Source organism: Mercenaria mercenaria, chromosome 15 (genome assembly GCF_021730395.1).
Source record: "Mercenaria mercenaria strain notata chromosome 15, MADL_Memer_1, whole genome shotgun sequence".
Lineage (NCBI taxonomy): Eukaryota > Metazoa > Mollusca > Bivalvia > Venerida > Veneridae > Mercenaria > Mercenaria mercenaria.
This window is the reverse complement of record NC_069375.1, coordinates 38,191,715-38,207,297: the sequence shown is the minus strand read 5'-3', so window position 1 is coordinate 38,207,297 and position 15,583 is coordinate 38,191,715. Positions and strand designations below refer to the sequence as shown.

Below are 15,583 nucleotides of genomic sequence, written 5' to 3'. Positions count from 1 at the left end.
TCCAAGAACTTGATGTAAATTGTTTTCCACTGCTATGTGGCTAAGTATGTATGTAGGAAGTGTCTATTCAGCACATAGTCTAGCAGATTTTTTTTTGTCATCTGAAAGATGCTTAAGAAGACTTTATTTTCCCCATAATATCCAGCTAAACTATGTTTCTGAATGCGCTTTACCATTATAGCCCTGTATAAACACCTCCTGTAACGTAGTAGCTATATATGCGGGTTGTGCAGTGATTGTTAAAATCAATTTACCAGAAGCTTGACTGCAACTGCAGGAGATATTTACAAAGGTGGTGATGGTGTACAAGGTACATAATGAACATAACCAATTAAAGTTGACTTACACCAGTATCATCCACCATGAAGCGACCACATCTTGTATCACTTTTTCTCCATACTCTTTGGCTTTCAAGAATAATCCATAGGCACTGTAACACAAAACAACTCTGAATTAATTATCATTCTTTCATGATGTTTCAGCATGAAAATAGTGGATTCTGTTAATGCATTTCTGTATGAAATGTTCTCCTTTTTAAAACAAGAGTGTCTAAATTACAAAATCATTCAGAAATTTCATAAGGCACGAACATGCTTAAATATTCGGAAGTAATTGTCACACTGATCTATCTGTTATACGACTTTCGTTTGTTTTGTTGAATTTTACATCACACCAACACAATTAGGTCATACTTAAGTCACTATCTATAATTAAATCATGGAGAGAGCTAAACCCTTTCCAAAAGTCAAATGAATGGCTTCCTCGCAAGAAAGAGTTCCACATCCCAAGCAAAGTTTCAAACCTGCAGTGGTGAGTGGCAACTTATTTGAAGTCAGTGACCATAACCACTCAGCCATGCAGGCCCTTCTTGTATGATATAGCTATACTGATCTAATCTTATTCTTCTAACAACAAATTCAGTTTTATGAAAATCAGTTTTTCTAATCTAATTTTGAACAAGACTATTGCCAAGCAACAAAAGTCCCTACCGGAAGGGACAATTGCCATATTATATTATTTATATTTCCACTACCTATCTAATAAGAAGATTTTTCCACTACATACATATCGTGAAAAGTGACCACACACCCCAGCGGCCGAATTTTGATGAAACAGAATAGTTTATACAATCTTCCTAAAGGTCACCCAGGAAACATTTGTGTAACATTGTTTTAAGCTTGGGCCTGCTGTTTCTGACAAGAACATTTTTAAAGTTTCCAATATATACATATAGGGAAAAAGTGACAACTCCCCCTGGCGGCCGTATTTTATGACAAATCAAAATAATTTGAACAATTCTGGTAGAAGATCACACAAAAACCAATTGTGTTAAATTATTTTAAAATCGGGCCACAGTATCATACAAGAAAATTTTTTATGTTTCCACAATATACATATGGGGAAAAGTGACCACGCCCTCTGGTGCCATGTTTTTTGACGAATCAAAATAATCTGAACAATCTTTGTAGAATGTCACACAAGGACAATTGGTGTAGAATTATTTTAAAATCAGGCAAGCAGTTTCACACAAGAAAGTTTTTAAAGTTTCCACTATATTCATGTAGGGAAAAGTGACCACGCCCTCTGGCTGCCATGTTTTTTGACAAATCGGAATAATTTGATGACCATTTGTGTAAATTTATTTCAAAACTGAACTAGCCGTTTAGGGGGAGATGCTGTTTGAAGATTTTTCTATTTTTACCTCTGGTGGACCCTATGTGCAACCAAGCAGAACCGTTTGAACAACATTGGTAGGGGACCACCCAAGGAACATCCAGGCCAAGTTTCATGAAAATCCTTCAGTGGTTTTGGAGGAGATACCATTTCAAGGGACTGACCGATGGATGCACGCACGCACGACAGACATAAGTTGATCACAAGAGCTCACCATGAGCACTTCGTGCTCGCTTAACTAAAAGTCTCTTGCACTCTTTAAAGTTACCACAGAATCCATCATTTGACACTGACAGAAGGACAGACAGATGAACAAACAGATAGACAAACACAGGAAATAAAATGACATACATGTTATCCAGATTGTCTCCTGTATATATACCAAGTTTCATGAAAAAATCTCTTGCACTTTTTAAAACTGAATCCACTTTCTTGTTATATTTTTTTAACTATCTGTTGCCACAGCAACCAAATTTGTTGCCACAGCATCAAAATATAACATATGCATATTCCCTACATTGCCATCTATCCATGTATCAAGTTTCATGAGAAAATATGCTGTACTTTTAAAGTTATATCAGGATCCAACTTCACCCTTATTTGTCTTGTTTCTGGACTATTGTTGCCATCTATCCATGTACCAATTTCATGAAATATCTTATCTGTACAGAATACAATCCAACACAATTAGTAATTGTGTTTAATTCTTAAGAACATTTGATAAAAGCACATCAGATATACCCATGTACCAAGTTTTATGAATAAATATCTTATACATGTACTTCAAAACTTATCTCAGATTCTAACACAATCTGCAGCAATTGCTATATAAACATATAGCGAAATCGCCTATACATGAATCTACGATAAAATATGGTTGGCTGTTACATTTCACCCCCTATGATTGTGGCATAAGAGATTCTACTTCAGTTCCATTACATACAAATTATTTCAGGGCCAAACGGTTGAAAACAGCATTTCAAAAACATAAATATGATAAAAAGTCATACTGACTTATGTGTAGGACCGTACAACACGTTTTGATCTCTACAAGCGAATTCAATTAACTTAATTAAGATTCAGCGGTGACGTCATAAATGTATGACATAAAGTATGATGCCATAATGATGTGACGTCATATAAAGTTAAGCTCATAACTTGTAACACAGGGTCAACTCGCCTAATTTGATGATTTTCTTCATAATTAGTTTGCGAGCTGTTAGATTACTAAATTATAAATACTTCTCAAAATTCTGATAAAAAGAAACAAATATCTATACGTTCCATTGGCTATGCAACTCCTTCTAACCATAGGGGGTAAATTGTAACAGCATACGACCCGAATGACGTATTACGCTGAAAATGTAGTACTGTAAAATGCGAATTATTTGCGTTGTTAGAATCGAAATAATAAATATGTTCCAATAATTTTATCAGTTAATAAAACATGGGCAGTCGTTTGGATGCGAATGATTAAATCACTCGTGCTATGCACTCGTGATTTAATTATTACGCATCCAAACTCCTGCCCACATTTTATTAACTGATTATATATAGGAAAAGATTTATTATTTCTTAAATCCCACACTGTGAGACGGAACAGACAGACTGACTGATGGCCTGATGGATGAACAGACAGACAAACGGAGGGCAAAACATAAGTTCCCTACGTTGAAACATTGGTAGGAGACTAAAGTCTGTTCCATTCCAAAGGTTTACCCCAACTTTGGTGTCATATGACAAAACTATGACACTTACTGGCAAAGTAAACATGGTTTGATAAACTAAAAAAAAGTCACCCTCAAGAAATTTAACGATTTTTTTCTGCTTTGCCAAATATCCAAATAAATGACAAATTTATATTTTCAACGGCAGTCTCCCATTGTAATTTCTTGTCGCCATTGGAGTTTGCTCACGTGAATTTTATCGGGAGCGACTCAAAACTCATTTCGTTTACAATTCCCTACATGTAAATGCATTGAGTGAACTGAAATTTTGTGTTTAAAAATATGTTATTTTGATTTAACAAAAATGTAAACTGACTCACTTTTAACCTATCAAAAGTGTAAACACTCCAAAAATCTTCCAAGTCCTCTGTACCCGTGCAGAAATATTTTCCTGTTCTCACTTTTAATTAAAACAAGAGGTTTTTCCATAGAAGTAACAGAAAAGTCCATTTGAGAGAGCATTTACATAAGAATTTGATGCAACGCAAATAGTCCAAAGATTATAGAAACATACTGTTCTAATGTAATGAACTTTGAGAGAGAGAGATTTAACATAACTATGCATACCAAACCTGAATCTGAAAAAAATAGAATGCTTAATAGCTGACGAAGGTTTTCATATATACGCCGAAACCTTAACCGAAATAAAAGCATGCACGTCGGGGGCCTAAATCGGGCTGAAGATGATTAAAAAGGACAGTTTTGCTCATGCAAAATGTATGTCAAATAATCATACAGGCTTTTTGCCGTGCAGTTCCGCGGGAATTAATATCTCTATGTATATGTACTTGTTATGTGTTTTATGTTATCCGTTCCTAATTTTGGCGGGAAAACTGCACGTGTTTTTATTGCGCTCCACCGGTTCATTAGCATAAAGTTTCATGTTGCCGTCATGGTTTTTTATCAACAGAAACGATTCTGATTTTATTATAGAACGTAATCTTGAATTATTCTGTAAGTTTACCAAATGAAAATGTGTGATTCTGAGCGTGAATGAATTTCGTTTCTGTACGACGGTGACTATATGTTTATGAAAATTTTCTTGTGGAAATATTAATATTTTGATTATGCGTTAAACTTCAAAAAGGACGTCAAGTTGAATCACAAAAAAATTAATTGCCAGCTGAACAATGTTTAATATATCCCTGTACATCTCGTACAAGCTCATATACTCTCCGTTTTTGAGGACAAACATGTGCAAGATACGGATCGAAATGGATATGATTAACCAATGTTGCTATTAAATGTTATTTTAATAATAACAATACAAAACGTTAAATTGTTACCTTTGAAAAAGAGGCTATGGTCCGTTCTACATTTTTTTATCCACAGTGGTGACTAAAGGATTTTACATGCAACATAATTATGGAGTCTTAAAGAAAAATTCTTTTTAAGTTATTATTTTTCTGTATGTTTTCCGAATACTCACTGGTCAGAGTTTAAAATTTGGTGTTTCAGTGGAACATTTACATAAACTGATATTTCTTTGTTAGATCTGGGTCCTAAATATAACTTAAAAATACAGAAATATTAACAAGATTATTTAGGAAAACCCAATATTTGTAATTCTAAACGATCACGATGGTTTTTGTATGTATGAATTTATTTTAACGCAAATATTTCGAGTTGTAGACATCTAACCCTTTTATGTTTAAAATAGTTTTTTTCCTTGCCCTGTCCGTTCAAATTCAGTAATGCTATGTGTTGAAAGGGAATATCCTGACGGACTCCGAAGTTTAGTTCTCACTTTTATTAATTAAATCCATAAAGATACTTCCGAGAGGTAATATCTATTTAGGTCACATCCACTGAAGTCAAGTTATATATAATTTTCTTTCAACGACAGAAAACAATCATGATATAAGGAAAATGCCCATTGTGTTACTAAAATATCGAGACGTTTGCACGCACATTTGTTTTTCTTTTTAGAATGTCCTTGTTCTTTTGTATTTGTTTCTTTCTATTTTCTTATTTATTTATTTATTTATTTTCATGTTGAGGTGGCCTGACCTGAATTTCCCCAAGAATTAACATATTATGATAACAAAAACAGTCTTTTCAAATATTAACTCGGGCGTTTTAATTTTGAGTTGACCCCTAGTTTATTGCGCTACGGGTGCCGCCATATTGTAAAGTCGGCGTAACATCATATAGCATTACGGTCTATGGGGAAAAAAGAAAAATCCAAGATTATATCTTTAAAATACACTTTATTGAAAAAATGAAAAAAAGGTCTAGAGATATTGATGTATGGTATATAAATATAGTTTTTTGGACGATTTTACCGATACTGATAATTCAGAAACGAGGTAAACGTAACAGGTGGAACAGACTTTAATAAGCTAAGACTTACTCTAAACCATCTTCAATATCATCTACCGAAAGTGACTGATTGTTTTTATCCTTAAGACCCGTTACATTGTCATTTTTGAGATTTTCAGCAAGAGTTCCAGCCTCGTCTAGAAGTTCCACTAAAGCTTCTGGTACACATCGATTCAAAACTGCAAGACAAAGGTTGCAACCTTTATTTCAGATGCTAGTTTCCACTATAAATGTTGTCCACTGAACACTGGTTAGGAGGAGGTAAGAGTGAACGCACACACAATTGTTTATTACATTTTCTGTCTAAGAAATTGTGCAAATGTGCAAGTTAAATATGAAGTAATAGCTATTACCATTATATTATAAAGATAGAGAGAATTTATATAAACATCACCACCACAAGACGGCACATCAATTACAGCAAAGTTTCTTCCAAATCAGCTGAGCCTGCATATTCCATAACATAGTTACCTGGGTAGAACCACCACCATTCTTTGTGCCAGTTGTATGGCTTCCACATGTGAAGCGCTCTATACTCGAAGTGAGATTTCAATCCCACATTGTTGAGAAGCAAATGAACATGTAGTTTGTAAGTGTTGTCATGTTTCAAGTCACACCAACAAAATTTTAGTTCATATGGCAACTTTCTAGCTGATAATGGTGGAGGAGGACCCCTAGACCAGAAGTTGCACCTGAGCGAGCATTATTTCCGGCACAGGCAAGTTCTAGTGTTTTGCATTAGGCCTAAAAAAAAAATTCTTTGTTTCCGGTAACATGCTCAAAAAAATTAGGGTAGGTAGGTCGGAATTTTTTTTTTTTTTTTTTGGATTTTTTTTTTTATTAAGTGAGACTTTTCGGAAATTATTTTTACGTCAAAAAATGAATACAATTAAGGGGGTTATGCCTCTAGAGCATCAGTATGCCTCTAGAGCATCAGTAAGTTGATTTCTAGCATCACTGACCATTTTTAAAGCATAAAACGTGAAGTTTTGCAACTTTTTGTTAAACAGTTGAAAAAAATATTCTCCAAGGCCATAAAAACATTTAGGGTCGGGCCAAATATTTAGGGTAGGTCGGGATACCGGAAACAAACAATTTTTTTTTTACGCCTTACATGAAATGAATGTTATATAGATGGTATAATAATATTTTATTATAAGATTAGTAAGCTTGAAATAACTTACATGGTTTGCTGGCTAAAAGATACGCAGGGCAGTCTTCATCTTTTACCAAATCATTAAATTTCTGAAATTCGTACATTAAGTCTTAGAGCTGTCAACAAAAATAAAACAATGTTATATATAGACTCAAATATGTTACTTACTTTATTACAATCGATACTAAGACATTTTTGTTTAATAATACAGAAAACTGTAATTTCTACAAAGTAAATACATTTTTCTATCTACTGTGAAATCATAAATATTCGTGGGGGACTAATTTTCGTGGATTTCCTGGTTGAGTCAATCCACGAAATTTAATCCCAACGAACAAGTAAAATTCCCATTCATTTTATGTTCAAAAGTTAAAATCCACGAATTCTTATCCCAACGAAATTGCTGTTTTGACCAAAACCACAAAATTTCATGCCCACGAAATTAAATGATTTTACAGTATATACATGTTATTGCATTACTGATTTCAATATTAATCTTATTAAGAAAACAAATGAATAAAAATTATATTTCTTATGGAAACTTTTTATCTAAATTACAACTATTTATTAACCTTTTTTCACCATTTTGCAAATGTCCAATTCCAATAAGTTCAAAGCCATTTTATTGCTTAAAAGGATGATGTTCTAACAGTTTTAGTGGGCAGTGCTAAATAGAAGTGACAAGGTTCATTTTAGAGAAATAAACAAGTTAAAGAGTAATGTTTCAATTTAAATCATTAGATGTTTTAATGGAAAATCTAATGGAAGGATTTTGTCGATGCATGTTAAATTAAACAAGGCAGTCTGAAAGACAGCTAAATCCCCTGCCACTGCTATGGATAGTGAAAGGGTAAACCTTTGATTTTAGCTGTGACCTTGACCTTGAACTGACATGGCTGACTCATAAATTCTGCACAACGTCTTGATGAGGTGATCATTTGACCAAAGTTGCATGAAAATCCTTCAAGGGGTTTAGGAGATACAGAGCTGAAACCTTTGACCTTCAGTTGTGACCTTGACCTTGAGTTGACATGGCTGACTCATAAGTTCTTGTTGAGGTGATCATTTTACCCAAGTTTGATGAAAATCCTTCAAGGGGTTAAGGAGATACAGAGTGGACACAAAATGGAAGGCTCAAATCTTCGACCCTTAGTTGTGACCTTGACCTTGAGCCAACATGGCTGACTCATAAGTTCTGCACATCGCCTTGATGAGGTGATCGTTTGACCCAAGTTTGATGAAAATCCTTCAAGGGGTTTAAGAGATATAGAGCGGACACAAAATGGAAGGCTCAAACCTTTGACCTTGAGTTGTGACCTTGACCTTGAGCCGGCATGGCTGACTCAGGGGTTCTGCACATCGTCTTGATGAGGTGATCATTTGACCCAAGTTTTATAAAATTCCTTCAAGGGATTTAGGAGATATAGAGCGGACATGAAATGGAAGGCTCAAACCTTTGACCTTCAGTTGTGACCTTGACCTTGAGCCAACATGTCTGACTCATAAGTTCTGCACATCGCCTTGATGAGGTGATCTTTTGACCCAAGTTTGATGAAAATCCTTCAAGGAGTTTAAGAGATATAGAGCGGACACAAAATGGAAGGCTCAAACCTTTGACCATGAGTTGTGACCTTGACCTTGAGCCGACATGGCTGACTCATGGATTCTGCACATCGTCTTGATGAGGTGATCATTTGACCCAAGTTTTATAAAATTCCTTCATGGGGTTTAGGAGATATAGAGCGGACACAAAATGGCAGGCTCAAACCTTTGACCTTGAGTTGTGACCTTGACCTTGAACCGACAAGGCTGACTCATGGGATCTGCACATCGTCTTGATGAGGTGATCATTTGACCAAAGTTTCATGAAAATCCTTCAAGGGGTTTAGGAGATATGGACCGGACACGATTTTGTTAAGGACGGAAGGACGGACGGACGGAAGCAGACCATTCCTATAATCCCTCTGCCACGACGGGGGATTAATAAACAGGGATTGATTATATACTAAAATGACATTATTAAATGTCTCTGTAAACTGTAGTCAACAAACTCTTCCAAAATATAAATAACTAGAGAAAGCATGTATCCCAATTTTAATGGATGTAATACTAGTCATAGTACGAGAGGATGATTTGTTTGTAAACCTATTTGACTGAAAGTTTTGTGTTCTGCACATTGTTTAATAACCATAAACATTTGTGCCAAGTTATTCGAAAATTCTTCTAATTGAGCAGCCATGAAAAACTGCCTATCTGACCTTTGATCAGACACATATAATTCTAACCTTGAAATGACATGAAACGCAAAGAATGTTTCATGTGTAAAGTTTTTTAAAAATCCATCAAGGGAGTAAAAAGAAACAGCTTATACAATTTTTGTGATAGACGGACAGACAGATGACATGACAAAAAACAATTTGTCTGTCCCGCATACAAAATTAGGGCAGACAAAATAATAGATGAAATTTAAAAAATGCTAAATACCTTTGAAGTTGTGGCAAGATTTATACTTGGCTTACAGTATCTTAGTTTCTTCTTTTCTTCCAGTGCCTGCTTGTAAAACCAAGTTTCTTTGGGACACTCAGAAACACATATCTGTTACAGTGTAGAAAATAAATATATATCAAATACTGTTTTGTAGTATTTCATACACATATTTGTGTCAAATATTTGGAAAACTGGTGTAGATTGATCAAATATGTAAGGCATTTGAGTTGTTTATACCACAGTTTAGTCCGGATAACATGCGCTAGTCCACTTTATGCTTATGGTGTATACCAAGTTTCATTTCAATTGGACAGAAACTGTACACACTGTTCTGATACGTGACTTCCTTAGAACAAACTGGGTCATGTTACAATACCCTGCAAGTTCAATGGATTACACCAGTTTCTCATACAGTTCCTATTTTGTATGTTTCATATTAGTTTTTGTCAGCAACAGATTTAGAAAATATTAGTAAGCAGAAGCAAGTATAAATGAACCGTGCCATGAGAAAACCAACATAGTGTGTTTGTGTCCAGCATGGATCCAGACCAGCCTGCGCATCTGCGCAGTCTGGTCAGGATCCATGCTGTTCGCTAACAGGTTCTCTAATTGCAATAGGCTTTGAAAGCGAACCGCATGGATCCTGACCAGATTGCGCGGATGTGCAGGCTGGTCTGGATCCATGCTGGTCGCAAACACACTATGTTGGTTTTCTCATGGCACGGCTCAAATTAATGCAGATGCTACAGGTAAAAAGCTAAAAGTAAGCAGGAGAAAGACATCAAGCACTTTTAAGGTGATTCTGCACATTTGTCTTTTTCCAGATCAACTAGAATAAAACATAAATCTGGCAAACTGAAACACATCCAACTTTTGTGTTGATTAATAAACCTAGCAACATTAATACTATCTTTTTAAATATCAAATATTGCAATAATGCCAAACAATGGAATAATGTCAACTTCAAATTTTAGAACCTCTTTAACTGTTTGCATTGTAAGCCAATGGTCCTATCATTTTTAACGGCTGAATAAATGATGCTTTTAAAATTCATGGTTAAATCAAATTCTACATTGCAGAAAACATTTTGATCTTAATGTGCAATAACTTAGTTGACACTTTCTCAATGTATAACACAAACAAAATGTAGTAACAAGAAAAAGCAGTAACTCTTTTGATATGTGCCATCACATTTAGGACTATCTTCAAAATGTATTTCAAGTATTGCTTTTTTGTACATTCATATTTAATTTGTAATATATTTCCAGTCAGAAAATATAATTATAAATTATTTAATGTGTATCTATCACTTTAGTGCAATCGCATAGCTTTGATACATTCCAAATTGCAATGAAACATTTCTGTTATATACGAGGGATGGTCCAAAAGTAATGTCACCGGAGCCATAAAAGTGTTTATAATGAAAAGAAAACAACAAAAAACTGCACAAGTACAGAATGCATGTTAATGAATATCACTGTAAGTCAATGACATTATTAACGTCAGAAATTCATATTTATCGATAAGCATTAACAAGCCTTAGCACTACATAACAAACTTTAATTTGCAAGGATGCCAACATAGTTACTACAAAAAGACTTAACGATACATCCTTATACTTAACTAAACATCCTTATAATTTCATATGAGTAGGTGTGTTGTTTTGATGACAATTTGTGATTGTCTCTTTACATTCAAATAGAAAATATTAGTTATCTATGTAATCATAACTGAATTAGCTTACATCTTGATCCAATTTCTATAATAACAAAAAAGCGCAATGGGCAAAGTGACATTTCTTCTGGATCAACCCTCACATATATATATTTGACTCCTTGGTAAGATGACAGTCATTAATGGATTTCTGCTAAAACTACTGCAAAAGAGTCCTTTTTCAACATGACGGCTCACATTTACATGCAAACAGTTTGTTCTTTTGTTTTTTTTGGACTTAACGTCGCACCGACACACGATAGGTCATATGGCGACTTTCCAGCTTTAATGGTGGAGGAAGACCCCAGGTGCCCCTCCGTGCATTATTTCATCATGAGTGGGCACCTGGGTAGAACCACCGACCTTCCATAAGCCAGCTGGATGGCTTCCTCATGAAGAATTCAACGCCCCGAGTGAGGCTCAAACCCACATCGATGAGGGGCAAGTGATTTGAAGTCAGGGACCTTAACCACTCGGCCACGGAGGCCCCTACATGCAAACAGAAAACCTGTGACAACAGCCCCTATATCCAATATCTCCTATCAATAAGATCATGCCCCTTAATTAATCTTACATGCAGGAAGACTAGACTGCTAGATGACATTTGCTGTGTTACTGTCAAGATGGAATTTTGTCCATTTGATGTTTCATTTAGGCCTAAAAAAACTGTTTGTTTCCAGTATCCCGACCTACCCTAAAACTTTGCTGCGATCTTAAATGTTTTTATGGCATTGGGAAATTTTTTGATATTTTCGATATTTTTCATACTTTTCGCTTTGTGTTGCTCTTTCTTCATTGTAAAAAAAAAATCCCCCCCCCCCCCCCAAAAAATGTTTCCTACCTACATATCTTAATTTTTGTGGACATGTTACCGGAAACAAACAATTTTTTTAGGCCTTATCGCATAGTGCGGCAATTTTCCTTTGATCTTTGCAGCATGTTATACATAGTAACACACATTATTACTACAAAACTGTGCTGATATCTTACAAAACTGTTGCGATATATATCAACACGGAAATCTCTATGGAGTTTCATAAGAAAAAAAGTGTTCCGATATATATCAGCACAGTAAAACTGTTCCGATATATATCGGCACACTTTTTCTCTATTGAGGTCCTATCAAGGGAGTATAATTTTTTCCTTTCAAAGAAAAGATGATTTTAGCTCAGTCCAATTTACAGTTCACAGAGAAAGAATTGTCACAAACACCTACATTTATAAAGTAAAAGAATAAATAAACTAGAATATTTCAAAAACACATGAAATATATGAAATTCTGAGATTTCTCAAATGTTTCTTTTTCTTTGATTTTTTTTACAAACAAAACAACAAGTTTTACAATATGTCTGGCCAATGAAATGCAAAGATTTAAAACCAATGCAGAAATTTGTTGGGTACTTTTATCTGGGGAACACTTTTCTAAAACAGAAGTTTTAGTGTTTTCAGTCAGCGAGGCGCAGAAAGGGAATCAAGATAGTAAAAATCTAATAAACAAATTTAATGAAAATAATATATAAATTTTAATGATAAACTATGCGATAAAACAGTTTATAATTGTAATGCTCGTGTGTTACCAGGATATATCAGAGCTAGGGGTACATCTCGTTATTTTTCTCTTCACATATCTGTCTCGGCCTACCGGCCTCGACGATATGTGCAGAGAAAAATACCCTCGATGTACCCCTAGCTCTGATATATCCTGGTAACACACTCTCACACATACTATAACTATTACTTATCAAGCAAGATGTTGAAGCCATAGCATTGATGGGGATGTGATTCATAGTCTATGACCTTAACCACTTGTGAAGTCATGTTAGTGAAAATTATTGTCAAGTACCATGTCTAAATCTTAAGTTAAGTAACTATAAAAAAACAACATCTAACTCTAAAAACCATGGTTGTTTTTATTTCAATTCCTGAGAAATAAGTTCTTATATAAATATGCATGCATGAATAGAAAGATTGTATTACATAGCAATATTTACTCTGCAAAAATTCAAACTATATGCATTCTTAACCTTTAGCCTGCTGGCGGCTAGTGGATCTGCCTTTGCGACCAGTGTAGGCCAAGATCAGCCTGCACATCCGTGCAGTCTGATCATGGTCTGCACTGTTCGCTATTCAGTCAGTAAATTTTCACTTAACAACCCTTCAAATGATAAATGGTACTGCCCAAATTGAATGATGGAACAGTCCATTATAGAAATTTAGCAGGGTAAAGGTTAAAAAATCTCTTCACCTTTAGCCTGCTAAATTTCTAAAATGGACTGTCATTCAGTTTGGGCAGTACCGGGCTGTTGACTGAAGATTAACAGACTGAATAGCGACCAGTGCAGACCATGATCAGCCTGCATGGATGTGCAGGGTGACCTTGGGCTGCACTGGTAACAATGGCAGAACGGCTTGCCACCAGCAGGCTAAAGGTTAAAACCTAACCCCAAATTCATCACAGAACTTACCCTAGTGCACCATAGCTATTACATGATGGAATTCATATGTTAACTCTTTACTAAACATTTAGATTATTACAGAAGAAAATAAAAATATGTTTAGCACAAGTATAATCTCATAATATAGCATATAAAATTATACTGATGAAAAGAAATGTTAATACATATAACTCTGAGAATATAAAAAGTCTTCTTTGTGCACAGTCATGATATAAGCCGCACCATGAGAAAACCAACATAGTGCGTTTGCGACCAGCATGGATCCAGTCCAGCCTGTGCATCCGCGCAGTCTGGTCAGGATCCATGCTGTTCGCTAATGGTTTCTCTAATTGCAATAGGCTTTGAAAGCAAACAGCATGGATCCTGACCAGACTGCACGGATGCGCAGGCTGGTCTGGATCCATGCTGGTCGCAAAGCCACTATGTTGGTTTTCTCATGGGACGGCTCATATCATAAACAATCCAATCAATACTTCCTATTAATAGACCAAGAAAACATAAATTTGTGCAGACAAAAGAAAATCTTTAAATGCACCTTCATTTAAAGTATAATCTTGAATGTGTCCATGGTATTTCAAGTCTATTTAAAGTAAACTAATATTATATACGTATTTGTGATTATGATGTATGATTGATAAAGATGATGATGAAGATGATGACATTGATGATGATGATGATAATGATGATGACGATGATGATGATGATGAAAATGGCGATGACGATGATGACAAAGACGACGACAATGGCGACAATGACTTACAATATTGAAAATATATATTAAGTATCTGATATAATTATGATATTATGGATTTCTGTGAGCAAGTAAGTAAATACAAAAAATAAAAAGATGTGATACAAGGTGTAAAAGTCATTATCCTGCCAATCACCTCTCCTTCAATTTACTAATTAGATAATTAACAGAACCACCTTCCTAGGCATTGCCCCAGGGAGGTTGGTCACTAAACTTTTATACTAATTAACTGACCGGTCTAAAAGTTCATTAACCTAGGTTATCGATGAGGCTTTACAAGAATGAGGCAAACCAAGTGTTAAAGCACTGGGTAAAACAATTCAAGCTGTTGTAAAGACACCTATATACTAGTATATATATATATATATATATGTTGTGGAAGCTTGTCAAGCTTGGCACACCAAAGATTATACATTTCCGTCTGAGTAAGTCCAGCCCTCATAAGATAATATTATATCTATGTGGTAAAATCAGGATTATTCAGGTGGATTTGTTTATGTTGCTAAAAACTAAAGCAAGTAACTGTGCATTATAAAATTAACAAGCGCTCGTAGAACACGAAATGCCCCCCTTAATGCATTCAGTAATTGCACAAAAAAACAGAAATTATTTGGTCACTGTGCACTGTACCTTTCACGTACTGACCTCAAACCAACAATTATGGGTCATTTACCAGTCATATTATTAGTGACCTCTGTATCAATTGTGATTTTAGACCAAAGCATTCTCTAGTTATTTGGCAAAAAAGTTCTACTGTTCCAGGTCACTGTGACCTTGACTTTTGACCTACTGGCCTCAAAATCAAAAGGCTTATCTGCTGGTCATGGTCAACCTCCCTTTCCAGTTTCGTGATCCTAGGCCCAAGCGTTCTTGAGTTATCGTCCTGAAACCGTTTAACTGTTCCAGGTAACTGTGACCTTGACCTTTGACCTACTGACCTCAAAATCAATAGGGGTCATCTGCTGGTCATGACTGACCTCCTTATCAACTTTCATGATTTTAGACCCAAACACTCTTGAGTTATCATCCTGAAACCATTTAACTGTTCCAGGCCACTGTGACCTTGACCTACCTAATAATCTTTAAGTCAATAGGGGTCATCTGCTGGTCATGACCAACCTACCTATCAGCTTTCATTATCCTATGCCCAATAGGTCTCGAGTTATCATCAAGAAACTGTTTAACTGTTCCGGGTCACTGTGACCTTGAACTTTGAGCTACTGACCTCAAAATTAATAGGGGTCATCTGATGGTCATGACCAACCTCACCATAAATTTTCATGTTTCTAGGCCCAAG

The 15,583-nt window shown here is 35.3% G+C and overlaps 1 protein-coding gene across 4 annotated transcripts in view; it reads right to left on the bottom strand.

The window, feature by feature from the left end:
• The window catches only part of LOC123555353 (choline transporter-like protein 4), an 85,779-nt gene that overhangs the window by 24,224 nt on the left and 45,972 nt on the right, over nt 1-15,583 (bottom strand). For all 4 annotated transcript variants that reach the window (XM_053525050.1, XM_053525047.1, XM_053525048.1 and 1 more), the window contains exons 6-9: nt 9,364-9,474; nt 6,908-6,968; nt 5,755-5,902; nt 347-430 (exon numbers count right to left, since the gene is read on the bottom strand). In XM_053525050.1, coding sequence (XP_053381025.1) covers nt 347-430; nt 5,755-5,902; nt 6,908-6,968; nt 9,364-9,474 — 404 coding nt within the window. The remainder of the gene's footprint in view (nt 1-346; nt 431-5,754; nt 5,903-6,907; nt 6,969-9,363; nt 9,475-15,583) is intronic.